Source organism: Trachemys scripta, chromosome 24, assembly GCF_013100865.1.
Source record: "Trachemys scripta elegans isolate TJP31775 chromosome 24, CAS_Tse_1.0, whole genome shotgun sequence".
Lineage (NCBI taxonomy): Eukaryota > Metazoa > Chordata > Testudines > Emydidae > Trachemys > Trachemys scripta.
Window position 1 is genome coordinate 3106559 of NC_048321.1, and position 26672 is coordinate 3133230.

The following is a 26672-nucleotide window of genomic DNA, read 5'->3' on the forward strand; positions in this document are numbered from 1 at the left end:
CCACTGGTCCTTGTACCCAACTTCCCCCTTCCCGAGACCCCCCTCAACTTCCCCTCTAGGACCCCACCCCCTATCTATCCCCTGACAACCCTCTGGGACTCCTATGACTATCCAACTGCTGCCTGTCCCCTAACTGCTGCCCCCCCAAACCCCTGACCCATCTAACCCCCCCTTCTCCCTGCCCCTGACTGCCCCCTGGAACCTCTGCCCCATCCAACCCCTCCTGCTCCCTGTCCCTTGACTGCCCCCCCGGACCTCCCTACCCCTTCTCCAATCCCCCAGCCCCCTTACCTTGCCACTCAGAACAGTGTGTCTGGCTTCGCGCAGCGCCAGACACGCTGCTGCATACATGTTGCCATGCTCCCCTGCGGAGCCACAGCCGCCCCCCCTCAGCACCTGCCTTCCAGATTTGAACACCTCAAAATTCAGGCATGCTGAAGCTCAGTTTGGGCAGCTGTTACTTCATTTCTCCCAAATCAAATATACTGATCCACTGTAATTTGCTGTAGAAAAAGTAGGATAAAATTGAGCAAGAAATGCTTCCCAGTGGTTATTAGGACTGGAATTGCTATTTTCAACAGCCATTGCCTTTTTGTTTGTTTGTTTAAAAGGAAGACAGTGATTACATTGGCAAATTCCACATAGAAAGAAAGAGTGGAACAAAAGAATAATAAAGGCACCTCAACTTTTCCTCATTTCTGTAGGACAGTCTTATAATATTCATCCAGATATCCTCCAATCACACAAGCTGAACACTGTTCCACTTTACTGCAGTTCTGTAACCATATGGGAACCAATCCTGTCTGTGTTCTGTGCACATCCAAAATTCCTGCTGAATGACCCGCCCTGGGAGCGAGTTACCAGTGACCCAGGGCTGCGGTGGAAGGAGGGTGCAGGTGGGGGGGGAAGAGCCCAGGGCTGGGGCAGCAGGGGGGTGCGGCGAGGAGCCTGGGGCTGGGGGTCAGCCAAAATTTTTTTTGCTTGGGGCGGCAAAAAACCTAGAGCCGATCCTGGACAGAAGCCCAAGAGGGTCCCGTTGATTTTCTACTCAACCTGACCCAGACCTGACACTCCCATCAGGTTTGGGTTGCATTGCAGGGGTCTGCTCCTTACTACCTGTCACATGGCCCTCTGTGTTCACCACCTACACTACAGGCTGTGGAGAGGGTGACATAGGAGCTGGCTCTGCTGGCTCAAAGACGGCTATGGTCTCATCCATGCAGAGAGATTTCCCAGGCAGAGGACTTGTGGGAGGTTTGGGAAGTGTACAAGGGAAATGTGTATGGGGATGGATAGATAGATAGATCATTTGGTCCATTTCACAAACAGGCTATATTAAGAAGTAGGATTCCAATGACATTAAATTTCATCCCAATTTTCACACCACCCTCAGCCTGCTCTCTGCTCTCATATATAACTGATTAGTCTGGTGTCTCTTGTCTTTCTATTGTCTTTCCCCACTAGTTATTCCATCCTGCAGTGTTGTCCACTGCAGAGAAGGAACTATTTGCAAGATGATAAGTGGGCAGCCAGAGTGTGTGCCAGTCTCTCAGGCCACATGCTGGGCTGGGGGTTATTTGCATTACCACACCTTCGATGGACGGGCGTATGATTTCCACGGCACCTGCAACTACACGGTGGCCAAGACCTGCAGGGATGACTCCGTCCTGCCCTCCTTCCATGTCACGGCCAATATCGAGAACAGGGGGAACACACAGGTCTTCTACATTGGGTCGGTAACTGTCCAGGTGGATGGAGTCACCATCACAGCAGCCAGGGCTGAGGTTGGCTTTGTGGGGGTAAGTGTTGAGCGTGGTCAGTACTTAGATAGGATACCTTGAAAACATTTACCCAAGGTGTTGCAGGGGGTAGAATTGTTTAAGTAGTAAAGGGTGCTCTCCTCCTGAATTGGTGTGTCCCTGAAGCCACAGCACTGTACTAGGGGATGCTGTACTATGTTCAGATGTACAGGTATCCCCAGTAGGGTGCACTCTCCTGTTGGAGTCAGTGGTGACCCCAATTCCCATCATGGCAATACCAGGTGCTGTGTGTCATAGAATGGGGCAGGTGGCCAGCAGGGGGCGCTGACCCAATTCCAAAGCTCTGTGCTTGGGGCTACTGTCAGCAACTGGGACGTGGGTGTTCAGACGTACTGGCTGGAGCAGTGGCAGTTAGGGCTAGTAGCCAGATCTGGAGTCACGAACCAGGAGTCAGAGACAAGGGTCAAAACAACCTCCCCAGGAATTGCGTCACTCGCCAATGGCTCTAACTGACACAGCCCCTTCCCCCACAGGAGCCGCTCCCTAACAGCTCTATCCAACGCGGGCCCCTCCCCCGCAGAAGCCACTCCCCAATGGCTCTATCCAACGCAGCTCCTCCCCCTCGGGAGCCACTCCCCAACGGCTCTATCCAGTGCGGCCCCTCCCCTGCAGGCGCTGCTCCCTAACAGCTCTAACGCACACGCTAGGGTTGCCAGGCATCTGGTTTTCAATCTGAACACCTAGTCGAAAAGGGACCCTGGCGGCTTTGGTCAGCACAGCTGACCGGACTGCTAAAAGTCTGGTTGGCCGCAGAAGGGCAGGCAGGCACCGTACCCAGCTCAGCGCAGCTGGCATGTCCCTGCGGCTCCTACGCGGAGGGGCTGCAAGGGGGGCTCTGTGCACTGTTCCTGCCTGCAGGCGCCGTCCCGAGCACCGGTTCTGCAGCTCCCATTGGCCGGGAACCGTGGGAAATGGAAGCTGCGGGGGCAGGGCCTGCGGCTGGGAACACTGCACAGAGCCCCCTGGCCTGAAGGCGGGGGCAGCACACAGAGCCCCGTGACATGCCGCCATTTCACGTGGACTTCTTCCATCCCTGGAAAATGCTGGGGCTGCCTGAGGTCAGCGCCGCCCGGAGCCCACACCCCACAACCCCTCCTGCATCCCAACCCCCTGCCCCATCCCTGAGTTCCCTTCCGCACCCAAGCTCCCTCCCGGTGCCTGCACCCTGCACCCCCTCCCATACCCCAATCTCCTGTCCCAGCCTGGAGCCCCCTCCCACACCCTGAACCCCTCATTTCTGACCCGAGCCCAGAGCCCACACCCCAACCCCCTGCCCCAGCCCGGAGCCCCCTCCCGCACTCCAGACCCCCGGCCCCGCCCCCAGCCCAGAGCCGCCTCCTGCACTCCAAACCTCTCATCCCTTGGCCCACTCCAGAATCCTCACTCCCAGCAGCAGCCGTCACCCCCTCCTGCACCCCAACCCCCTGCGCCAGCCCAGAGCCCCCTCCCACACTCCAAACCCCTTGGCCCCAGCCCGGAGCCCCCTCCAGCACTCCAAACCCCTCATCCCAGCCCCATCCCAGAGACCAAACCCCACCCGACAGCGTTCACCCCCTCCTGCACCCCAACCCCCTGCCCCAGCCTGACGAAAACGGATGAATGAGCAAGGATGGGAGAGAGTGAGCGACAGAGTGAGGGGGGCTGGAGTGAGGGGGGCAGGGCCTCTGAGAAGGGGCGGGGCCTCAGGGCAGGGAGCAGAGCAAGGGTGTTCCGTTTTCTGCAATTAGAAAGTTGACAATCCTAGACGTGGCCCCTCCCCTGCAGGAGTCGGTCCCTAATGGCTCTAACTGACACAGCTCCCTCTCCGTAGCTACTTCCTAATGGCTCTAACTGATGTACCCTCCTCGCCCTCAAAATTCCAACTTTTGAACTGTTTACAATGTCGTGGTTGCCATGCTGGTACCAGGGTGTTAGAGAGACAAGGTGGGAGAGGAAATGTCTCTTATTGGCCCAACTTCTGTTGGTGAAAGAGACAAGTCTTCCAGCTACCCAGAGCTCTTCTTCAGGTCTGGGAAGGGTACTCAGGGCTGATTTATGGTAGAGAATTAGATTGACCCAGATGTGTCGCTCAGAGGCACATAGGTGCCAACTTTTTGGTTCCCGGGGGGTGCCCCAACCCCTCTCCACCCCTTTCCCCAGCCCCCACCTCTTCCCGCCCCCCTCTCCACCACTTTCCCCAAGTCCCTGCCCCCTCTGCACCCCTTCCTGCCCCCGCTCCTCCCCCCCCCCGGCGCCTCCTGCACACTGCGAAACAGCTGACCTCGGTGAGCAGGAGGCACTGGGAAGGAGGGGGAGGAGCTGATTGGTGTGAAAAATCCACACTCTGAGCAATGTAATTAAGCCATTGTAAGGACTTGTCTACACTTACAGAACTGCACCAGTGCAACTGCACAGCTGTAGCGCCTAGTGAAGATGCTACGTAGGCCGACAGGACAGGTTCTCTTGTTGGCAAAGGTACTCCGCGCAGTCTACACTACAGTGCCAGGTCAATGCAAAGCCGTTGACCTCGACCTAACTATGTTAGTATCTACAGTAAAATTTCGCTCCCGCCGACATAACTGTCCCTGCTACATCGACTTAATAACTCCACCTCCATGAGAGCTGTAGAGTCAATGTCAATGTAGTTAGGTTGATGCCATATCAATGTAGGTACTGCGTTGATTACATGGACTGTTACTGGCTTTGAGAAGCCATCCCACAATGCCCCACACTGACCGTCCTGGTGAGGATGCATATCGCACAGACACAAGGAGCAAAGAGTAGACATGCACAAGCGATGTAATCACTGAGGTGGCTTTATGCTGACGAAAATCAGGTCAACTTAATTGTGTAGTGTAGCCATGCCCTGACAGGTGGTACCTATGTCAATAGGAGATGCCCTCCTGTCAAAATAGCGCTATCTGCACTGGGGGATAGGTCAGTATAACTGCTCAGGGGTGTTGGTGTCACTAGGCATCACCCTAGGTAACTCGGGGGGTTGGAAGACCCGAGAGTCGATGAAGCCCCTGCCCCAAAGTGAATCAAAGCCCCTGCATGTTAAACTTTACTAACGTCACAGACCAGCAGCTGGGAAGCAGTAGTGATAAGGGAAACCTACATGCTTCTAGCTGAAGGACAAGATTACTTGCAGAAAGAAACAGTGAGAACAAGCTGCACTGCCAAGGTCATGTAATGTAACCAGAGGTAGAAAGGGGGAGATGTGGTGGGGGGGGGGGAAAGGGCGGGGGAAGAAGGGAAAGGCTTAGCTGCAAAATGTATGAAAGATAAAGGCTGCTTATGTTGGTGTGCTTGATTTGAGATGTGCCTGTCTCCTTGCACCACTTTGAGATCTCAAATAAACTTTGTTTGCTTCTCCACCCTGGTGTGTTCATTGGCGCGAAGCACACCAGGCAACAAACCCCACTGTTGCTGTCCTCGGGCACTCTGTTCCGGCAACAGGGGTGTGGATTTTCCACAGCTGCAGCTTTCCAAATGTAGATGAGCCCTCAGAGTGTCATAGCTAAATACAAGGTGGAACAGATTGTTTAGCATAAGTAGTTAAACCCTCTGACATCATAGGACACAAAGGGTGGATTATTGGGTTACAGATTGTTGTAATAATCTATAACGCCAGTGTCTTTTTTAAAACCATGATTTTTACTGTGCAGCAAAGTTAAGAATTTAGGATCCCAGTCTTGACTTTTGAAAGTGTGGTTCCATTATTGAACAACTTTCAAAACATTGAAATCCTCCAAAAAGAATTACATTTCTCCACCCAGCTCTATTCAATATGATGTTTTAAAGTAATTCTGGTTCAGATTTGGGTCCGGGTTGCACCCCTTGCTAATCTGAGTAGGGGCCACTTTGCAAATGACAGACTAGTGCACTCAATTGTGACCTTTGCCCTTTTTCTCACCGTGAAGGTGAATAACACCAGGGCCCACTTACCCATCTCCCTGAACAACGGGGCCCTTCGGCTCTATCAGAGCGGCACCTCTCTCGTCCTCCACACCGACTTCAACCTCAGAGTGTCCTATGACTGGAACAACCACCTGAGGGTCACCGTCCCCAGGGTCTTCTCCGACAGCCTGTGCGGCCTGTGCGGCAACTATAACGGGGACCTCTCCGATGACTTCCGGACCCCGGACGGGGATCTGGCTCCCAGTGTCGCCGCCCTGGGGAAAAGCTGGGCAGTGGAAGATGAGGATCATTTTTGCTGGCACGATTGCATTGGAGGCTGCAGGCCCTGTGCCCCCAGCATAGCCAGAAAGTACAAGGAGGAGGCCTTGTGTGGCCTCATAACCAAGGTCTCAGATGGGCCCTTCAGCCAGTGCCACAGCAAGGTGGATCCTACAGTCTACTTGGACAACTGCGTGTACGATCTGTGCCACAACGACGGTTACAGGAAGGCCCTGTGTGAGGCCCTGAAGGCCTACGCGGACGCCTGCCAGCTGGAGGGGGTCAGGATTGGGGAATGGAGGCAGCTGGCCAGATGCCGTGAGTACAGATTTGTATGCCAAGGTCTACGGTCTGCTGGTTAGACTCAGCACTCTTGAGTTCTAGCCCTGGTGTTGGGAGTGGGCATGATCTAGTGGTTTGGGATTGAGCAGTAATTGGGAAATCAAGACTCCTGGGTTCTATTGTACCCACAGTATTTGTTTGTTCTTGGAATTGCTAAGGTGCCTGTCACTTTGAGTATCTAACGTCCACTGATAACTCATGGATGGTTGGGGTAAAATGCAGTTTTTAAGTTACTCTTCCTACCATGGACCTGATCCTGTAAGGTGCTAAACCTCCTGCAGTGTGCTGAGCACCCTCACCTCCTGCTCAGATCACTGGGATTCGAGGGCTCTCAGAGCCCCACAAGATACATCCCCCTCTGCCTATTTTAAATGCTGCTTTTGCTTGGAGAGAACTTGCTGCTAAATCTGTGGGTCCTTCACTCCCCAGCCATGGAGTGCCCCCTGGAGAACAGCCAGTACCAGCTCTGTGGAACAGCCTGCCCAGCCACATGTGTGGACCAGTCAGCCCCCAACAGCTGCGAAGACCCCTGCGTAGAAAGCTGCCAGTGCAAGGATGGTTTTGTGCTGAGCCAGGGCAAATGCATCCCCAAGAGCAGCTGTGGGTGCCAGTTTGAGGGGCGCCCGTATGCCCCCAACGAGAGCTTCTGGGTCGATGAGGCATGTGGGACACAGTGCATGTGCAACGCAGCCACTAGACAAGTTGAATGCGTGGCTGCTACGTGCAAACACTTGGAGAGGTGTGGGCTAGTGAATGGCGTACGGGGCTGTTACCCCTCCAGCTATGCAACCTGCTCTGTGACAAGGAATCTGCACTATGCCACCTTTGATGGACAGAGATATGACTTCCAAGGCACCTGCCACTACCAGCTCACGGGTCTTTGCAAGAAGGTGGAGGGACTGGTGGACTTTGAAGTCAACTTCCAGGAAAACAATACCGCTCCTGTACAGATCAAGGTGTATCAGACCAACCTCAGGATCAGCAAGCAATTCCCTGGGAAAGTTCTGGTGAGTTTCTCAAATTTGTCTCTAATCTCTCTAAAACATTTGTGGAAAGTCACCTGTGTGATCCAGAGAAGTTGCAGACAGTGCATGGAAGGATTTTGAAATGTATGGTGAATTATAACCACATTCTTCTATAAACAGGGAGCTAATGGAGATATTTAAGGATTGGGGTGATGTGGTTACACTTCAGATGTGTGAGAAGGTGTCTGAATCATAGAATCGTAGGGCTGGAAAGTACCTCGAGCGATCATCTAGTCAAGTCCCCTGCACTCATGGCAAGATTAAGTATTACCTAGACCATCCCTGACAGGTGTTTGTCTAACCTGCTCTTAAAAATCTCCAATGATGGATATTCCACAACCTCCCTGGGCAATTTATTCCAGTGATTAACTACCCTGAGAGTTAGGAAGTTTTTCCTAACGTCTAACCTAAACCTCCCTTGCTGCAATTTAAGCCCATTGCTTCTTGTCCTATCCTCTGAGGTTAGGGAGAAATTTTTTTTCACCCTCTTCCTCGTAACAACCTTTTATGTACTTGAAAACTGTTATCATGTCCCCTCTCAGTCTTCTCTTCTCCAGACTAAACAAACCCATTTTTTTCAATCTTTCCTCAGAGGTCCTGTTTTCTAGATCTTTAATCATGTTTGGTTTCAGAGTAGCAGCCATGTTAGTCTGTATCCGCAAAAAGAACAGGAGTACTTGTGGCACCTTAGAGACTTATTTGAGCATAAGCTTTCGTGGGCTACAGCCCACTTCATCGGATGCATAGAATGGAGCATATAATAAGTGTATATATATATACACATACAGAGAACATGAAAAGGTGGGAGTTGTCCTACCAACTCTAAGAGGCTAATTAATTAAGAGAAAAAACTTTTGTTGTGATAATCAAGATAGCCCATTACAGACAGTTTGACAAGAGGTGTGAGAATACTTAACATGGGGAAATAGATTCAATGTTTGTAATGGCTCAGCCATTCCCAGTCTCTATTCAAACCTAACTTGATGGTGTCTAATTTGCATATTAATTCAAGTTCAGCAGTTTCTCGTTGGAGTCTGTTTTTGAAGCTTATCTTTTGCAACATTGTCACCTTTAAGTCTGTTACTGAGTGGCCAGAAAAGTTGAAGTGTTCTACTGGTTTTTGAATGTTAGGATTCCTGATGTCAGATTTGTGTCACTTTATTCTTTTGTGTAGAGACTGTCTGGTTTGGCCAATGTACATGGCAGAGGGGCATTGCTGGCACATGATGGCATACATCACATAGGTAGATGTGCAGGTGAACGACCCCCTGATGGCATGGCTGATGTGATTAGGTCCTATGATGATGTCACTTGAATAGATATGTGGACAGAGTTGGCATCAGGCTTCGTTGCGAGGATAGGTTCCTGGGTTAGTGTTTTTGTTCTTTGGTGTGTGGTTGCTGGTGAGTATTTGCTTCAGGTTTTGGAGCTGTCTGTAAGTGAGGACAAGTCTGTCTCCCAAGATCTGTGAGAGTGAGGGATCATCTTTCAAGATAGGATGTAGATCTTTGATGATGCACTGGAGAGGTTTTAGTTGGGGGCTGAAGGTGACGGCTAGTGGCGTTCTGTTATTTTCTTTGTTGGGCCTGTCTTGTAGTAGGTGACTTCTAGGAACTCTTCTGGCTCTGTCAATCTGTTTTTTTTTTCACTTCAGCAGGTGGGTCTTGTAGTTTTAAGAATGCTTGATAGAGATCTTGTAGGTGCTTGTCTCTGTCTGAGGGATTGGAGCAAATGTGGTTGTAGCAGTTCTGCTGAAAAGGACCTAGGGGTCACAGTGGACGAGAAGCTGGATATGAGTCAACAGTGTGCTCTTGTTGCCAAGAAGGCTAACGGCATTTTGGGCTGTATAAGTAGGGGCATTGCCAGCAGATCGAGGAACGTGATCGTTCCCCTTTATTCGACATTGGTGAGGCCTCATCTGGAATACTGTGTCCAGTTTTGGGCCCCACACTACAAGAAGGATGTGGAAAAATTGGAAAGAGTCCAGCGGAGGGCAACAAAAATGATTAGGGGTCTGGAGCACATGACTTATGAGGAGAGGCTGAGAGAACTGGGATTGTTTAGTCTCCAGAAGAGAAGAATGAGGGGGGATTTGATAGCAGCCTTCAACTACCTGAAGGGGGGTTCCAAAGAGGATGGAGCTCGGCTGTTCTCAGTGGTGGCAGATGACAGAACAAGGAGCAATGGTCTCAAGTTGCAGTGGGGGAGGTCCAGGTTGGATATCAGGAAAAACTATTTCACTAGGAGGGTGGTGAAACACTGGAATGCGTTACCTAGGGAGGTGGTGGAGTCTCCTTCCTTGGAGGTTTTTAAGGCCCGGCTTGACAAAGCCCTGGCTGGGATGATTTAGCTGGGAATTGGTCCTGCTTTGAGCAGGGGGTTGGACTAGATGACCTCTTGAGGTCCCTTCCAACTCTGATATTCTATGATTCTATGATCTTAGAGCTTGGCTGTAGACAAATGAATCGTGTGGTGTGTCCTGGATGGAAGCTGGAGGCCTATGGGTAAGTATAGTGGTCAGTAGGTTTCCAGTATAGGGTGGTATTTATATGACCATCGCTTATTAGTACAGCGGTGTCCAGGAAACGACCGCTTGTATGGATTGGTGTAGGCTGGGGTTGATGGTGGGATGGAAATCGTTGAAATCATGGTGGAATTTCTCAAGGGCTTCTTTTCCATGGGTCCAGATGATGAAGATGTCATCAATGTAGCGCAAGTAGAGTAGGGGCGTTAGGGGACGAGAGCTAAGGAAGCGTTGTTCTAAGTCAGCCATAAAAAAGTTGGCATACTGTGGGGCCATGCAGGTACCCATAGCAGTGCCGCTGACTTGAAGGTATATATTGTCCCCAAATGTGAAATAGTTGTGGGTGAGGACAAAGTCACAAAGTTCAGCCACGAGGCTGAATTTATGGGGCTGTTCTAGCGCCATAGCGGCCTCTGGTGTGCAAAAGGCAGAATTGCAGCACTTCTTAGGCAAAATGTATTTTATGCAGGAAAATACTAAATTCTATGCCCAGTTCTGCAGAATTCCCCCATGAGCAGCACCTTGCCTGTGGAGGCAGTTTAGGACAGAGTGGGGCACACAGGGCTGCTGGGGGGTCACAGACTGGGGTTCAAAATGACTTGTGGGGGTGACAGACTGGCACATGGGCTCAGGAGCTAGTTGGGTGACAGCGTTGAGCCTGGGGATGGGGGAGGGGGGCTGCAGAGACCCGTGGGGATGAGGGGTGTGGGGACGGGGCAGATGTGCCTGACTAAATGGGAGAGGCTTGGGGTCATCCAGAGTCTTCATGAGGGAGGCTTCCCAACACTCTAACAATCCCACCCCCCATGAAGAAAAACCTCCCACCCACACCCAACACTCTCCAGTTTCACTCCTAGGCTCCTTCTCTCTCCCTGAGGTCCTCCGTTACCCCTGACTCCCCAAGCCTTTGCCCTGCTTCTGACAAGTGCAGGAAATACAGTTCTGTATTGTCATTTAAATGAATTACACAAAGTTCTGTATGAATATGCCTAGTAAGGAATCTATTTGTCAAAAATAACTTTACCAGAATCTCTTTTTAGCACTTTCAATTCCTCCCAACTTGGTATCATCTGCAAACTTTATAAGTGTCCTCTCTATGCCATTATCTAAATCACTGATGAAGATATTGAATAGAATCAGGCCCCAAACGGATCCTTGCAGGATCTCCCTTGATATGCCCTTCCAGCTTGACTGTGATCCACTGATAACTATTCTCTGGGATTGGGAATGGTTTTCCAACCAGTTATGCATCCAGTTTATAGTAGCTCCATCTACGTAGTATTTTCCTAGTTTGTTTGAGAAGGTCATGTGAAACAGCATCAAAAGCCTTACTAAAGTCAAGATATACCACATCTAGCTCTTCCCTCCCATCCACAAGTGTCCATACTGTCAGAGTGTGCTCTCATCCCCAATGGGGCACCTCCATGTGGCCTCAGCTTGGAATTAGCTCTGCCTTTCTGAAGCCCCTTCCTGCGAGTGCTCACTCTATGATACTCACTCTCTAGCTGGACTTGATGGCTCTCTCCTTGTGGCTTGGCCCTCCGGCTAGGCCACTGTAGTTACCCCTTTCTGGGAGGTTTGTGTACCAAGTGTCACCAACTATTCCAGGCAGTCTTCCAATTCACTGCCCCTCAATGGTGCCACATCCCCAGTGGCTGGTAGGGGAATGTGGGCTCACCCTCATCTTTGGGTTCCAGCCCAGGGACCCTAAAAACAGCATCTAAGGTCTATCCTGTCCCATGCCTTGTTTCTGATTTTTTGGATTGCTTCCTACGTTGCCTCTATCAGTCTCCTTCTCTGGCTACACCCTTCCCTCCTGGCCAAGACACCCCCCCCTTGAGAGTGACTGCAGACCTCTTCCCTGCAGCCCCCTACTGCCCTCAGCTACCTTGCTTTATACCAGCCCACCTGTTCCTAGTCAGGTGAGCTTCACCCTTTAATTAGTTCTTATTGCTCCCTGGCTCCTCTTCCAGGTGCATCGTAGATGGCTAATTGACCCATCTATCTACCTTAACCCTTTCAAGGCCAGGTGTGGGGTGAGCACTCCCTCACAGTGTCAATAGCATCCAGCAAAGGTGTGAACCTGGGTAGGTGGGGAACAGAGAGGGGGAAATTCAAGTCTGGTTAGAGCTGGGATTCAGACAAGCTGTAGGGAAGGAAGCAGGCCGGACTGGATCAATATTTGAACAGAGGTGGCTTATTATTGTAATCATGGGCCAAAGCTCTGTGCTGGGGTGAGAGGTTCCACCACAGGCGAGTGATGTTTCATATCCCATGTGTCTTGCTTTAACAGGTGAACAGTGTCCTGATGAATCTTCCCTTCAACCTCCTTGATAAGAAAATCTCTGTGTATAGAAAGGGCTGGGCCACAGTGATCCAGGCAGACTTTGGCCTCACCGTTACCTATGCTGGGTGGTCAGGACGCACCACGGTCACTCTGCCAGTCACCTACATGGGAGCTGTGTGTGGTCTGTGTGGCAACTTCAACAGTGATAGGGAGGACGACATGCTGATGAGGGATGGCACGCTGGCACCAAGCCCCATCAGCTTTGGCCAGAGCTGGAAGGTGGGCGACCTCCCGGGATGCTCTGCAGTAACGATACCACCATGTGCAAGTGTAGAGGCTATTGAAAAACAACAACGAGGTAGCAGAGGGCAGTGTGGGATCATCCTCCACAAGAGTGGCCCCTTCAGAGGATGTCACAGCAAAGTGGACCCCCATGGGTACTTTGTAGACTGCGTGTACAGCTATTGCTTCCTCAGTGGGCGGGAGAGTAACGTCTGCCAGGCCGTTGCTGGCTATGCCGAGGCATGTCAGGAAGCTGGAGCTATGGTGCATCCCTGGAGGACTACAAAATTCTGCTGTGAGTCACCCGTGTTCACCGCTGCCTGCCCCATGGGGATCACTGTTCCAAGTTGGCTGGTAGATGTTGGTTTAAATGTTGAGCTCATGAATTGATGAACATTTCTTAATTATCAAAGGAGCCCAAAGTATGGGTACAGCACAGGCAGTAGCCATAGAAGCTGCTCCCTCTCCGGGCCCTATCAATGTGCTGCACCACAGGCCAGAGAGGCACTGTCTAGAGGTGTAGTGATGCCCTTCATAGCTCATCTAGTTTTTGGTTTATGTGCTGAGACTGGGACATAATTAGAGCTGGGACATGGTGGTGACTCACTAATTGAGATGTCTGTCCATTAGGAACCAGTCTGGGAACCCACCAACTCATTTCCCATAAGCCATCATCTGGGAATGAGTTTTAGGCACTACTGATCCGTATCCAAACAATAAGCTAATGTTGAAAAGCTCTGCAGAACACTCCCAGGTCCATGGGCCCTCCACTCCCTACACCTTGACCTTGGTCCAAATTGGAAGCCTAGCCTTAGGAAAGCGATTATCTGTATCCCACTGCCGGGTTTCTTTGGAGCAACCACTTAACCAGACCTGGAACTGGATTACACATGGTGCCTTTTATTAATTAACCAAACCAAGGAAATTAGGAGCTTGAATGAAATTGCATGTTCTGTGATGGTTCATTGCACACATTGCTAATGCACTATGTAAGCTAACTCTTTGTTCTAATTACAGCTCCGTCCTGTCCTCTGAACAGTCACTATGAATTCTGCAGCAGCAGCTGCGATGTGACATGCAGCAACCTCTATGCCCCAGTGCAATGCATGACCCAGTGTAAGGAAGGCTGCATGTGTAATGAGGGTTTTGTTCTCAGTGGCGACAACTGCGTCCCCATTTCCCAGTGCGGATGCCTCCACAGGGGACTTTACTACCAGCCCTGGGAGACCTTCCACCCAAGCGGTTCATGCAAGGAGCAGTGTGTGTGTCAGGCTGGTGGAGAGGTTGTGTGTAAGGCTTTCTCCTGTGGTGCTGGTGAGCAATGCGGGGTGGTGGACGGCATCCAGAAATGCCACCCATTTGGATCTGCGACCTGTTCTGCCTTTGGCCATCCCCACTACCTCTCTTTCGACGGGGTCCCCTTTGACTTCCAAGGAACTTGCACTTACGTCCTGGCCAAGACCTGCACTGATGCCAGCCACCTTACACCATTCACTATCAGCGTAGAGAAAGAATCTTGGGGCAGCGGGAACGTCTCCATGGCCAAGCTGGTGTCCATCCAGGTGTATGGAATCACATTCACCCTGCTGCAGAACAAACAGGGGCTCATCATGGTAAGGCCTTCTCCAGATCCTCATTTAGATCGTTCTGAGTGTTCCTTTGTGGCCAGAGGTTTCTGCATGTGGTCTGCCTCAGCTTCCCCTCTTGGACTCCTCAATAACTCACAAAAGGTTTTTACAAGTCCAATAGCAACAGCCCTCCTATGGATCTCATTCAAATAGGAGTTTTCACATACAGCCATTCACCGCCTTATCTGGTCATTCCCAGGCATTGCCTGACTGCCGTCTCACTCCCCTACTTTCAGGTTTCTCTGCGGGAGCCTATTCACTGCCAGCAGCCTCTCTATTCCCCTCTTTCTCCCTGAGAACTCTCTCTGCTGGACCAGGAGCCTGGCTTCTTCCTGGGGACACATATGATTCCTGCTCAGATGTGCCTACTTAGTAATAAGGATTGGCCGCGAGCCTCTGAGGGGCAGGCCACCCTACTACAAGGTTCATATACCAGGCTCATCCACGTGGTATTTGAGCCCCTCCCAGAAATACGTTAAGCAATGTGACTAACATCTGCCGCATGTTTGTTCTCTCCTCCTCTCCCCAGGAAAGATGTGTTTGCAGTGGGGTGTTTTGTTGTGCATTTTTTTATAATGATAAATGTATACGTGTGTTGCCATATATATGTTGGAGAAAGGTGGTCTAAGAACGCACCTTGCACTTGGAAAGGAGGGTGGCTAGGTTTGTGAGGGTCCTTACTTCCTGAGACGGTTCATTCTCTAGCCTTGGACCAACTCCTAATAAAGCTTCATCTCCAGGAGACAAAGTTTATCCTTATTGATGTGATTTCCATTGTGCCAATGGAAAGAAGTTGTCCACCACAGTCTTCAACCTAGAGGTTTAATTCCTCTTTTAGATAGCCTGGGCCCAGGCCATTGAGCACCTTGGGATAAGGACTGAGGACTTGAACTGCATTCCTTGTTATATGGGAAACCAGGGTAGGGAGTGGAGGACAGGTTTGATGTGTACAGCAGCTAGTGTTGCTGAGGAGGCATGCTGCAGAGTTGTGTAGCACTTGAATACGCCTATCTTCTGTCAGAATGGGATGCTGTCTCCTACCCAGCTAGAGATGGTAGAAAGTTAGAAAGTGCTACTCATGGATGCTGCTATGTCAAAGCTTCTCTTGGGTGAGATGAGCATCCTCCAGCATGCCTCTCTTGTTGATTATACCCCTATTTATAAGTATTTGGTGAACCCCCTCCACATACCTCACATTTTGCAAACATGGGGTAAAATTCCTCCCCATTATATCTCCATTGGCCTCTGTGTTGAAGAATCTGTCCCCTGGCCTAGTGCCCTATGAAGCCTGCAGTCTAATTGGGGGCAAATTGAACACAACACATAGGAAATTGTTTGATATAGGAGAGGGAGGGAAGGAATGAAGGAAGGAGGCATCATCAGGGAAGTGGGTTTTTAGGCGGGGGGGAGATGGAGAAGAAGTAGGAGACTGTTCTGAATCCAGGAGTTGGCATGAGAAGGAGCGGACCAAACATGGGTTGAGGAGTTGGGGAAGGTAAAGAGAGAGGATGAGGAGGAAGGGAGGTGCCTGGCAGATGAGATCAGAAATGTAAGTCTGGGTGACAATGTCAAGAGCTTGGAAGGTGAGGACAAATCATTGCAAAGTGAAATCAGGAGTCATGAGTCATTCTGGATTTAACCCATGGTGTCAGTGAGAGCTGAATCTCAAAACTTGTCCATAGCCCCTACCCACACATGCAGTGTCCATCCTACCTGCTCATAGGGGAATGTGCTGTCTTTTCCAGGTGGACGGGGTATCCCACAATCTCCCCGTGATAATGGTCAATGGGCAGCTCCGAGCATATCAGCATGGCACTAATGTCCTGGTGCAAACTGACTTTGGCCTCACTGTGAGCTACGACCTGGTTTACCAGGCCAGAGTCACCATCCCAGGGAGCTATCATGGCCAGACGTGTGGCCTGTGCGGGAACTACAATGGACAGCAGGACGAGGAGTTCCTGCTCCCTGATGGCAGGACAGCCCCTGATGCAGCAGCATTTGGCTCTGCTTGGGAAGTCCAGATCCCAGGAGCATCCTGTACAGACAGATGTGCTGGAAACAGCTGTCCAGTTTGCGAAGAGAAGAAGGAGGTCTTCAAAGGACTCAACTACTGTGGGCTGCTCACAGACCCCGACGGTCCCTTTGCGGCCTGCCACGGCATGGTCAGCCCCAGTGTGTATCAGAGCAACTGCCTGTATGATCTGTGCCTGGGCAACGGGGACGCACAGGTTCTGTGCCAGAGCATCCACAGTTACGTGACGGCCTGCCAAGAGGCTAAGGTCTTCATCCAGCCCTGGAGGAGCACCTCCTTCTGCCGTAAGTGCGCTGATAGTTTAGGAGCTCTGGGGAAGGGAAGGGGTCAGTGTTACTGGGCATCTTGCTCCAGGCCTCTGGGCTTCTTCTAGAACTCTTCTGGATGGGAACCAAGAATCTCATGTTCCCTTACAAAGGCGCCCTGTTCCTCTCCTGCTCTCCTCTCCTTCATGTCTGTTCCTCTAGTCCTTTGTGTGAGATCTTTCCAGCCATCCTTTATTTCTCTCTCTATTTAAGCTGTGAGCTGCCCGGTCAACAGCCACTACGAGCTCTGCGCTGACCTCTGTACCACCACCTGCTCTAGAGACATCATGGACTGCCCAGAGACCTGTGCTGAAGGCTGCCAGTGTGACCGGGGCTTCTTCTTTGATGGCCAGGGCTGTGTGACTCTGGAGAACTGCGGGTGCTTCAAACAGGGGAGATACTACAAGGTACAGCCTCAAACAGTCTGGGTCTGATCTAAATTTTTTTCTCACATATCTTAATCCCTACACTAGTCAGGAACAGGGTTTGCTATAGTGGATCAGAGCATTGGCCTATCTAGCCTGGCATCGCCGCTTTGTTAATACTCAGTGCCCAAAGCACCAAGAAAGGCAAGAAGATTTAATTCCCTTCATCCGTTGTGGGGAAACTCAGGCACAGAGTGGGGCAGTGACCTGCTCAAGACCCACCCAGTGAGTCAGTAGCAGATGGGAGATTAAAACCTAGGCATTGTCCTGTCACTCAGCCCAATTCTTAGCTCATTAGAAAGCCTCTCCTTAATGTTAAGAGAAATAATATTATGACAAAATAGTTTTTCCACACACCTCATTACACAGCTCTGAGTTTAGCACTGACAGAAATTATTATAAATAACCATTTCCACTTGCATTGCGTTATTTCCTCCTTCCCAAACATCCCATCAGCCCAGTGAGATGGTCCTGATGAACGAGTGCCAGCAAAGCTGCACCTGCGTTCCTGCCCGAGGGGTGACTTGCAAAGCCCACAGCTGCACCAGTGGAGCAACCTGCCAGATCAGAGACGGCGTCATGGACTGCGTCAGCCAAGGTAAAGTCACTGATTGAAACATGCCCTGAGGGCACTGCATAAGCAGTGAGTAAAGTCATTTTAATTATGTCTCCTCACACTTCTCACTCTCTCTCACCTTTTATTTAGCCTGGAACCCTGACCCGTAATATTACAGCATTTTGACTTGAAAGATGGAAACATTTGTTGGGTCAGTCTCTGCTGCGTCCATCTTCTGATGTGCACAGCAGAGCCAAGTGGGCAGGGAGTTGATCACACTCCTAGATCTTCTCCCTGGCTGTAGCCTAGGAGCTGCTCTAAATTGGAGCCTACTGGCTATGGGGGCCATTAGTCAGCTGGGCAGTGTCAGAGCCCAGCACATCCCAGCCACTCTCCTTTGCCTGCTCCATGCTGCCCCCAACATGCCCATAGGTGTTGTACCACCTCTGCTGGGCATTGCGGGGAAGGAGACATAGGAGCCGGTTTTGCTGTGGACACACACATGCAGAGATTTCCTCAGTATGGGACTTGCAGGAGGTTTGTGAATGATGCAAAGGAAGTGTGTATGGGGAGAGGAAGAGAGACGGAGGAGTGCATGGTGATAGATAGATATAACGATGTGTGTGGGGGGAGAGGTAGGTAGGTAGATAGATAGATAGCAGATTAATCAGTAACATCTATCTGTTTCTTGTCTGTCTTTTCTTTCCCCACTAGTTATTCCAAAGCCATCCTGCAGTGTGGTCCGCTGCAGGGAAGGAACTATTTGTAAGATGATAAATGAGCAGCCGAAGTGTGTGCCAGTCTCTCGGGGCACGTGCTGGGCTGGGGGATACTTTCATTACCACACCTTCGATGGATGGGTGTATGATTTCCATGGCAACTGCACCTACACCGTGGCCAAGACCTGCAGGAATGCCTCCGGCCTGCCCTCCTTCCATGTCATGGCCAAGAGCGAGAACAGTGGGAACACACAGGTCTTCTACAGTGGGTCGGTGACTGTCCAGGTGGATGGAGTCACTGTCACAGCAGCCAGGGCTGAAGCCGGCTTTGTGTGGGTGAGTGCTGGGCGCGCACGTCCACCCTGCTCCTATGTCCACCCTGTAGGCTTTGCTAAATAGAGGGCAGGAAACTGCAGCCCTCCACCACAGACGGGGCATGTTGTGGGTAGGACAGAGCAGGCAAAGGAGAGTGGCTGGGAGGTGATGGGGCCCTGACAGTGCCCAGCTGGCTAATGGCCCCTATGGGACCACAGCCAGTTAGTTCCATTTAAAGCAGCCCCCAGGCTAGGCCCAACATAGCAAGGCCCAGTATGGTCAGTAGTTAGATAGGTTACCTTTGCAATGAAGTAATCCAAAGCTTTTCAGTGGGGAATCTTGTTGAAGTAGTAGGGTGTGCTCTGCTGCTGTATCAGTGCTGTTCCTTAAGTCCCAACACTGTGCTAGTGGATGGGTAGCCTTCCTAATAGGGGCACCCTGTGCTCAGAGTCAGTGCTGACACCAATGGCCAGCAGGTGCTGTGGTGAGCTGCAGGGAGCGGGGTGGGCCACCTAAAAAGGAACATTGTCCCGGCAAGTCAGTGCTGACCCCAATGCCTATCTAGCAGGTGCTGTGTGGCAGGGAGTGATGTGGGAGGTCAGTTGGGGGCACTGTCCCTCAGAGTCACAGCATGGCGCTACAGAGTGCTGTACTGAAGGGTGCGGAGTGCATGACTCTGTGTGGGGAGCTGTCGGCTCTGTCTCAAGCACATGGGATCTGCATGCCAGATAAAGTGTAGACCTGAGCATTTGGTCATTGCCTATCCCCAGCGCATCACGCAAGAGCAGGGCCAGTATTCCAGCTATTGTGGGCAAATCCCAGCTCCGCTGAGTCCATCCTGCCACAAATTCCCCAGCAGTTTCTAACGTAACAGGGATCCCTCTGAGATCCCACCTGAGGAGAATCCCCACTCCTGGATCCGGGAGGACATTGCCTGAACTCTAAGTTATGGGGAAATTGAGGCACAGCTAGGCAGTTCAGGGCTTTACCCTACAGAGCCTGCTCCAACCTGAGGTACCTCAGGGACCCTAGAACATTGTAGACAGCTCCTTGAGACCTCTTGCCCCTCAAGTGCTCCTCCTAAGGGCTCTCACCCACGCAGCATTGTCCCCACAAGAGCCACTCCCTAATGGTTCTAACCAATGCAGCTCCTGTCCCCTAGAGTAGCTCCCACTCATTCTTCTCCTCAGTCCTTTTGTTAACAACAGGCTACACCACAATCATGGATATAATGTAGGACCTGGTTGGAAAAATCCTATGAATAGCAATGGGGCCAAATCACAAATTTCCAGTGAATCTGGACACAAACTTGAACCAAATTTGAATTAAAACATCACATTAGATAGAGCTGGCCTGAGAAAGCTAATTTCATTGGCAGAAAGATTTCAATATTTTGAAAATTAGCTTCATTCCAATATGGAATGAAACTCATAAATTACTACATTTTCTATGAAGACGAATGGAGCCCCAGCTCCAGGTCAGTCCGCCCAGCAGGCTGCTGAGGAGCTGGTGGCAGGAAAAAAGACAGGTTTTGAAATCGGCCTTGTTTCCATCAGAACTCCTTGGAAAAGGAACAATCTTCTCAAAACGCTTTTGATTTTGATGAATAGGCAAATACTAGTGAAAAACTAGATCAGAGGAGAGCTCAGTATGTACATGACAGACCTGTGCTTTCAATTCTGACCTTCGCCCTTTCTTTCTCACTGCAAAGGTGAATAACATCAGGGCCCACTTACCCATCTCCCTGAACAACGGGGCCCTTCGGCTCTATCAGAGCGGCACCTCCCTCGTCCTCCGCACCGACTTCAACCTCAGAGTGTCCTATGACTGGAACAACCACCTGAGGGTCTCCGTCCCTAATGACTTCTCTGAGAGCCTGTGCGGCCTGTGTGGCAACTATAATGGGGACCCCTCCGATGACTTCCGGACCCCGGACGGGGATCTGGCTCCCAGTGTCACCGCCCTGGGGAAAAGCTGGGCAGTGGAAGATGAGGATCAGTTTTGCTGGCACGATTGCATTGGAGGCTGCAGGCCCTGTGCCCCCAGCATAGCCAGAAAGTACAAGGAGGAGGCGTCGTGCGGCTTGATAGCCAAGGTCTCAGATGGGCCCTTCAGCCAGTGCCACAGCAAGGTGGATCCTACAGTCTACTTGGACAACTGCGTGTACGATCTGTGCCACAATGATGGCTACCGGAAGGCCCTGTGTGAGGCCCTGAAGGCCTACGCGGACGCCTGCCAGCTGGAGGGGGTCAGGATTGGGGAATGGAGGCAGCTGGCCAGATGCCGTGAGTACAGATTTGTATGCCAAGGTCTATGGTCTGCTGGTTAGACCGGGGACCCTGGGACTCAGCACTCTTGAGTTCTAGCCCTGGTTTTGGGAGAGGGCGTGATCGAATGGTTTGGGATTGAGCAGCGATTGAGAAATCAGGACTCCTGGATTCTGTTGTACCCACAATACTTGTCTGTCTGTGGAATTGCTAAGCTGCCTGTCACTTTGAGTATCTGACGTCCACTAATAACACATGGGAGCTGGGGTAAGATGGTGACAGTTTAAGTCACTCATAGAATCATAGATTCTAAGCCAGTGGTTCTCAACCTATTTATTATTGTGGGACGCATATGCAGCTCTCTAGGTGTTACATGGGCTGCAGCCACACAGTATATATACTACCTGTATGGCCCAGAGGATGTCACATGGGCCACAGCGACCTGTGGACTTCGGGTTGAGAACCACTGCTCTAAGGCCCGAAGGGACCATGATGTTAATCTAGTCTGACCTCTTGCATGTTGCAGCCCACAGAACCTCTCCCACCCACTCCTGTAACCGACCCCTAACCTCTTGCTGAGTTACTGACATCCTCAAATCTTGATTTAAAGACTTCAAATTACAGAGAATCTGTCATTTACACTTGTTTAAACCAGCAAGTAACCTGTGGCTCAAGATGCAGCGGAAGGCAAATAATCTCTAGGGTCTGCCAATCTGACCTGGGGGGAAAATTCCTTCCTGACCTCAAATATGGCAATCAACCCTCCCCATGTAGTGTCCCATCACTGGCTGTTGGAGACATTGCTGCTATCACTCGCAGATCAGCTACATGCCATTGTGAGCAGTCGCATCATACCTTCTCATCCATAAACTTATCAAGCTCAGTCTGGAAGCCAGTAAGGTGTTATGCCCTTATTGCTCCCCTTGGAATGCTATTCCAGAACTTCACTCCTGTGATGGGTATCATCTAATTTCTAGGCACCCTTCTCTGCACCTGTTCTAGTTTGAATTAATCTTTCTTAAACATGGGAGACCAGAATTACACACACTATTCCAGATGAGGTCTCACTGGTGCCATGTATAATGGCACTAACACTTTCCTGTCTCTACTGGTAATACCTCTCCTGATGCATCCTAGGACTGCATTAGCCTTTTTTCACAGCCGCATGACATTGCTGGCTGTTAGCCATCCTGTGCTCAACTAATACATCCAGGTCTTTCTCCTCCTCTGTCACTTCCAACTGATACATCCCCAGTTTATAACAAAAATTCTTGTTGTTAGTTCCTAATTGCATGACCTTGCACTTTGCACTATTAAATTTCATCCCATTTCTATTACTACAGTTTAAGGTCATCCAGATCTTCTTGTATGATATTCCGGTTCTCCTCCATATTGGTAATACCCCCCAATCTTGTGTCATCTGCAAATTTTGTTACCACTCTTTGTGCCAATGTCATTAATAAAAATGTAAAATAAGATTGATGCCAAGACCAATCCCTGAGGAACTCCACTATTAACCTTCCTCCAGCCTAACAATTCACATTTCAATGTCCTGTTGTAGTCTCCCCTTTAACCAGTTGCTTATCCACCTTACAATTCTCATATTAATCCCCATCTTCTCCAATTTAACTAATAATTTCCCATACGGAACTGTATCAAATGCCTTACTGAAATTCAGGTACATAAGATCTACTGCATTTCCTTTGTCTAAAAAATCAGTTACCTTCTCAAAGAAGGTGATCAGGTTGGCCGGGCATGATCTACATTTTGTAAAACCATGTTGTATTTTATCCCAATTACCATTTACCTCTGGTTCCTTATTGCTTTCTTTTTCAAAGACAACTGAGGTCAAACTAACAGGCCTGTAGTTTCCTGGACCACTTTTCTCCCTTTCTTAAAAATAGGACCAATATTAGAAATTCTCCCCCAAGTTTACAGATTCATTAAAAATCCTTGCTATTGGGCTTGCAATTTCATGTGCCAGTTGCCTTAATATTCTTGGATGGAGATTATACAGGCCCCCTGATTTAGTCCCATTAAACTCTTTGAGTTTGACTTCCACCTCGGATGCGGTAACTTCTACTTCCGTATACTTGTTCCCATTAGCTATCCTGCCACTACCCCAAAACTCTCCATTACCCTTATTAAAAACGGAGGTAAATTATTCGTTTAGGTGTTATACCTGGATTATCTTTAATCTCCACCCCATCCTCAGTGCTTACTGGTACCTTTTTATTTATATGGCTATAGAAAATTTTACTCTTGGTTTAATTTCGTTTACAAGGTCCAACTTTGCTTGGCTTTTGCCAGTTCTCACTTTATCCCTACACTTTCTGACCTTCAAGAGGTAGCTTTCCTTCCTGATCCAGCCCTTCTTCCATTCCTTGTAGGCTTTCCGCTTTCTCTTAATCACCTGTTTGAAACGTTTGCTCATCCAGCTCGGTCTGCAACCCTTCCCTATGATTTTTTTCCCCTTTGCTTGGACTGCAGACTTCAGATTGTTTCTGAAACTCCAAGCCTCCTCCACATTCAGATCCTTGAGTTCTTCAGTCCAGTCTACTTCCTGGACCCTAACTAATTCCCTTATTTTTTTTTTTTAAGTTTGCCCTTTTGAAATCAAGGTATCCTAGTTGCACATCTATTTTTGTTTATCCTTTCATTTAAACTGAATTAGTTCATGATCACTTGAACCCAGGCTGTCCCCTACAACCAGTACTTCTAGGAGGTCCTCAGTACTCACCAATACCAAATCTAAAATGGCATCACATCTTGTTGGTTCAGTGAGTATTTGGTGAAGAAATCTGTCAGGTATCCCATGCAGGAAAATCTGGGCCCTACTATTATTGGTAGCATTTTTCCTCCAATCTATATCTGGGAAGTTAAAATCTCCCATAATCACACAATTCCCAATAGTATTACTTTCATTATAGCCCCACAAGATACATCCCCCTCTGTCTATTTTAAATACTGTTTTTGCTTGGAGAGAACTTGCTGCTAAATCTGTGGGTCCTTCACTCCCCAGCCATGGAGTGCCCCCTGGAGAACAGCCAGTACCAGCTCTGTGGAACAGCCTGCCCAGCCACATGTGTGGACCAGTCAGCCCCCAGCAGCTGCCAAGACCCCTGTGTGGAAAGCTGCCAGTGCAAGGATGGTTTTGTGCTGAGCCAGGGCAAATGCATACCCAAGAGCAGCTGTGGGTGCCAGTTTGAAGGGCGTCCCTATGCCCCCAACGAGAGCTTCTGGGTCAATGAGGCATGTGGGACATGGTGCATGTGCAACGCAGCCACTAGACAAGTTGAATGCGTGGCTGCTACGTGCAAACACTCGGAGAGGTGTGGGCTAGTGAATGGCGTACGGGGTTGTTACCCCTCCAGCTACGCCACCTGCTCTGTGACAAGGAATATGCACTACGCCACATTTGATGGACAGAGATACGACTTCCAAGGCACCTGCCACTACCAGCTCACGGCCCTGTGCAAGAAGGCAGAGGGACTGGTGGACTTTGAGGTCTACTTCCAGGAGAACAATACCGCTCCTCTACAGATCAAGATTTATCAGACCAGCCTCAGGATCAGCAATCAATTCCCTGGGAAAGTCCTGGTGAGTTTCTCAAATTGTCTCTAATCTCTCAAACATTTCTAGAAAGTCACCTGTGTCATCAACACAGGTTACAGACAGTGCATGGAAGGACTGTGAAATATAGAATGAATGGTAACTGGATTCTTTGAACAGGGAGTTGATGGAGATATTTAAGGATTATGGTGCTGCCATTTCACTTGACATGGGTCAGTACGTGTCAGTAGCATCCAGCATATGTGGGAACCTGGGGAGCTGGGGCTCAGGTTGAACAGAGAGGAGGGAACTGCAATAGCCAAAGGCAGAGGTAATGAAAGTCTGGTTGGAGGATCCTGTCCAGTCTGGAGAGCTGGGATTCAGGCAGGTTGTAGGGATTGGAGCAGGGCAGACTGGACAAAAAGTTAAACAGAGGTGGATTTTTATTGTAATTATGGGCTGGAGCTCTGTGCTGGAGCAAGAGGTTCCACCATGAGCGAGCAATGTTTCATATACTGAATGATTTGCTCTTACAGATGAATGGTTTCCTGATTAACCTTCCCTTCAACCTCAATGATAAGAAAATCACTGTGTATAGAAAGGGCTGGGCCACAGTGATCCAGGCAGACTTTGGCCTCACCGTTACCTATGCTGGGTGGTCAGGACACATCACGGTCACTCTGCCAGTGACCTACGCAGGAGCCGTGTGTGGTCTGTGTGGCAACTTCAACAAGGACAGGGAGGATGACTTGCTCATGAGGGATGGCACGCTGGCACCAAGCCCAGTCAGCTTTGGCCAGAGCTGGAAGGTGGGCGATCTCCTGGGATGCTCTGTAGTAACGATACCACCATGCGCAAGTATAGAGGCTATTGAAAAGGAACAACGAGGTAGCAGGGGGCAGTGTGGGATCATCCTAGACAAGAATGGCCCCTTCAGAGGATGTCACAGCAAAGTTGACCCCCATGGGTACTTCATAGACTGCGTGTACAGCTATTGTGTCCTCAGTGAGCGGGAGAGTAACGTCTGTCAGGCCATTGCTGGCTATGCTGAGGCATGTCAGGAAGCTGGAGCTATGGTGCATCCCTGGAGGACTACGAAATTCTGCTGTGAGTCACCTGTGTTTACTACTGATTGCCCCGTGGGGCTTGTTAATTTTTGTTGGCTGGTAAATGTTGAGCTAACTGCTCAGTATATCCTGTTCTGCAGAATGTTTCTTAAGAGACAAAGAAGCCCTCTCTCCAAAGGATGGGTACAGACATAGGAGCTGGCCCCTCACCGTTCCCTATCAATGTGCTGCATCCCAGGCCAGAGAGACACTGTCTGGGGATGTAGTAGTTCCCTCCATGGTCTATCCAGTCAATCCTTGGCTTCCCTGCTGAGCCTGGATACAATCAGAGGTGGGAGTCAGTGGAGTCTTAGTAATTGAGATATCTGTCCACTAGGAACTGGTTTGGGAACCCACCAACTTGTCTCCCATAAGCCATCATCTGGGAATGAGTTTTAGGAACTACTGACCTGGAATCAAAGCAAAAAGCTTGTGGTGAAAAGCTCTACAGAACAATTCCAGGCCCACGAGCTCTCCACTCCCTACACTCTGACCTTGGACCAGATTAGAAGCCTAACCCTTGGAGAGAGATTGTCTGTATCCCATTACCTGGTGTCAGGGGCAGCTCTAGGCACCAGCAAAGCAAGCACGTGCTTTGGGCAGCCCATTTGCAGGGGCGGCAGGGATCCAGCATGGGAGCTGAGAACCAACAGGGGGCCCTGGGAGCTGTAGTTCCTTGGTTAGCTCCCTGCCTATAGAGCCAGCCCTGGAGCAGGGAAAGAACTACATTTCCCAGCATTCCCTTGGCCACTACCAACAGGAAAGAGGGGGGGAGTGAGGAAGCTGAGACATCATTCTACAGCCTGCTTTGAATGGAGAGCTGCACTGGGTAGGGATACCATATTTTAACATTCAAAAAATAGGACACTCCACGGGGAGGGAGGGTAGCCCCACCCTGCCACCATCCACTCCCTCCGACTGCCCCCCACAGAAACCACAACCCATCCAACCCCCTTGCTCCCTGTCCCCTGATCACCCCCTCCCGGGACCCCTGCCCCAGCTGCCCCCCAGGACCCCACCCCCTATCTAAGCCCCACTGGTCCTTGTCCCCTGATTTGCCCCCTCCTGAGATGATCCCACCCCCTACCTGTCCCCTGACAAACCCCTGGGACTCCCATGCCTATCCAACTGCTGCCTGTCCCTCTGACTGCCCCCCCAAACCCCTGACCCATCTAACCCCCCCTTCTCCCTGCCCCTGACTGCCCCCCCGGAACCTCCTACCCCTTCTCCAACCCCCCAACCCCCTTACCGTGCCACTCAGACCAGCGTGTCTGGCTTCGCGCAGCGCCAGACACACTGCTGCATGCATGCTGCTGTGCTCCCCTGCGG

The 26672-nt window shown here is 50.4% G+C and overlaps 1 protein-coding gene across 5 annotated transcripts in view; it reads left to right on the top strand.

The window, feature by feature from the left end:
- LOC117869539 (IgGFc-binding protein-like) overlaps positions 1-26672 on the top strand; it is a 326696-nt gene that overhangs the window by 45947 nt on the left and 254077 nt on the right. For 4 of the 5 annotated variants that reach the window (XM_034756463.1, XM_034756462.1, XM_034756461.1 and 1 more), the window contains 12 exons: positions 1465-1799; positions 5723-6296; positions 6750-7327; positions 12163-12733; positions 13456-14051; positions 15812-16382; positions 16617-16810; positions 17285-17426; positions 18099-18439; positions 20130-20703; positions 23708-24285; positions 24774-25344. In XM_034756463.1, the coding sequence (XP_034612354.1) occupies positions 1465-1799; positions 5723-6296; positions 6750-7327; positions 12163-12733; positions 13456-14051; positions 15812-16382; positions 16617-16810; positions 17285-17426; positions 18099-18439; positions 20130-20703; positions 23708-24285; positions 24774-25344 (5625 nt within the window). The remainder of the gene's footprint in view (positions 1-1464; positions 1800-5722; positions 6297-6749; positions 7328-12162; positions 12734-13455; positions 14052-15811; positions 16383-16616; positions 16811-17284; positions 17427-18098; positions 18440-20129; positions 20704-23707; positions 24286-24773; positions 25345-26672) is intronic. The other variant, XM_034756465.1, reaches the window with a different exon arrangement.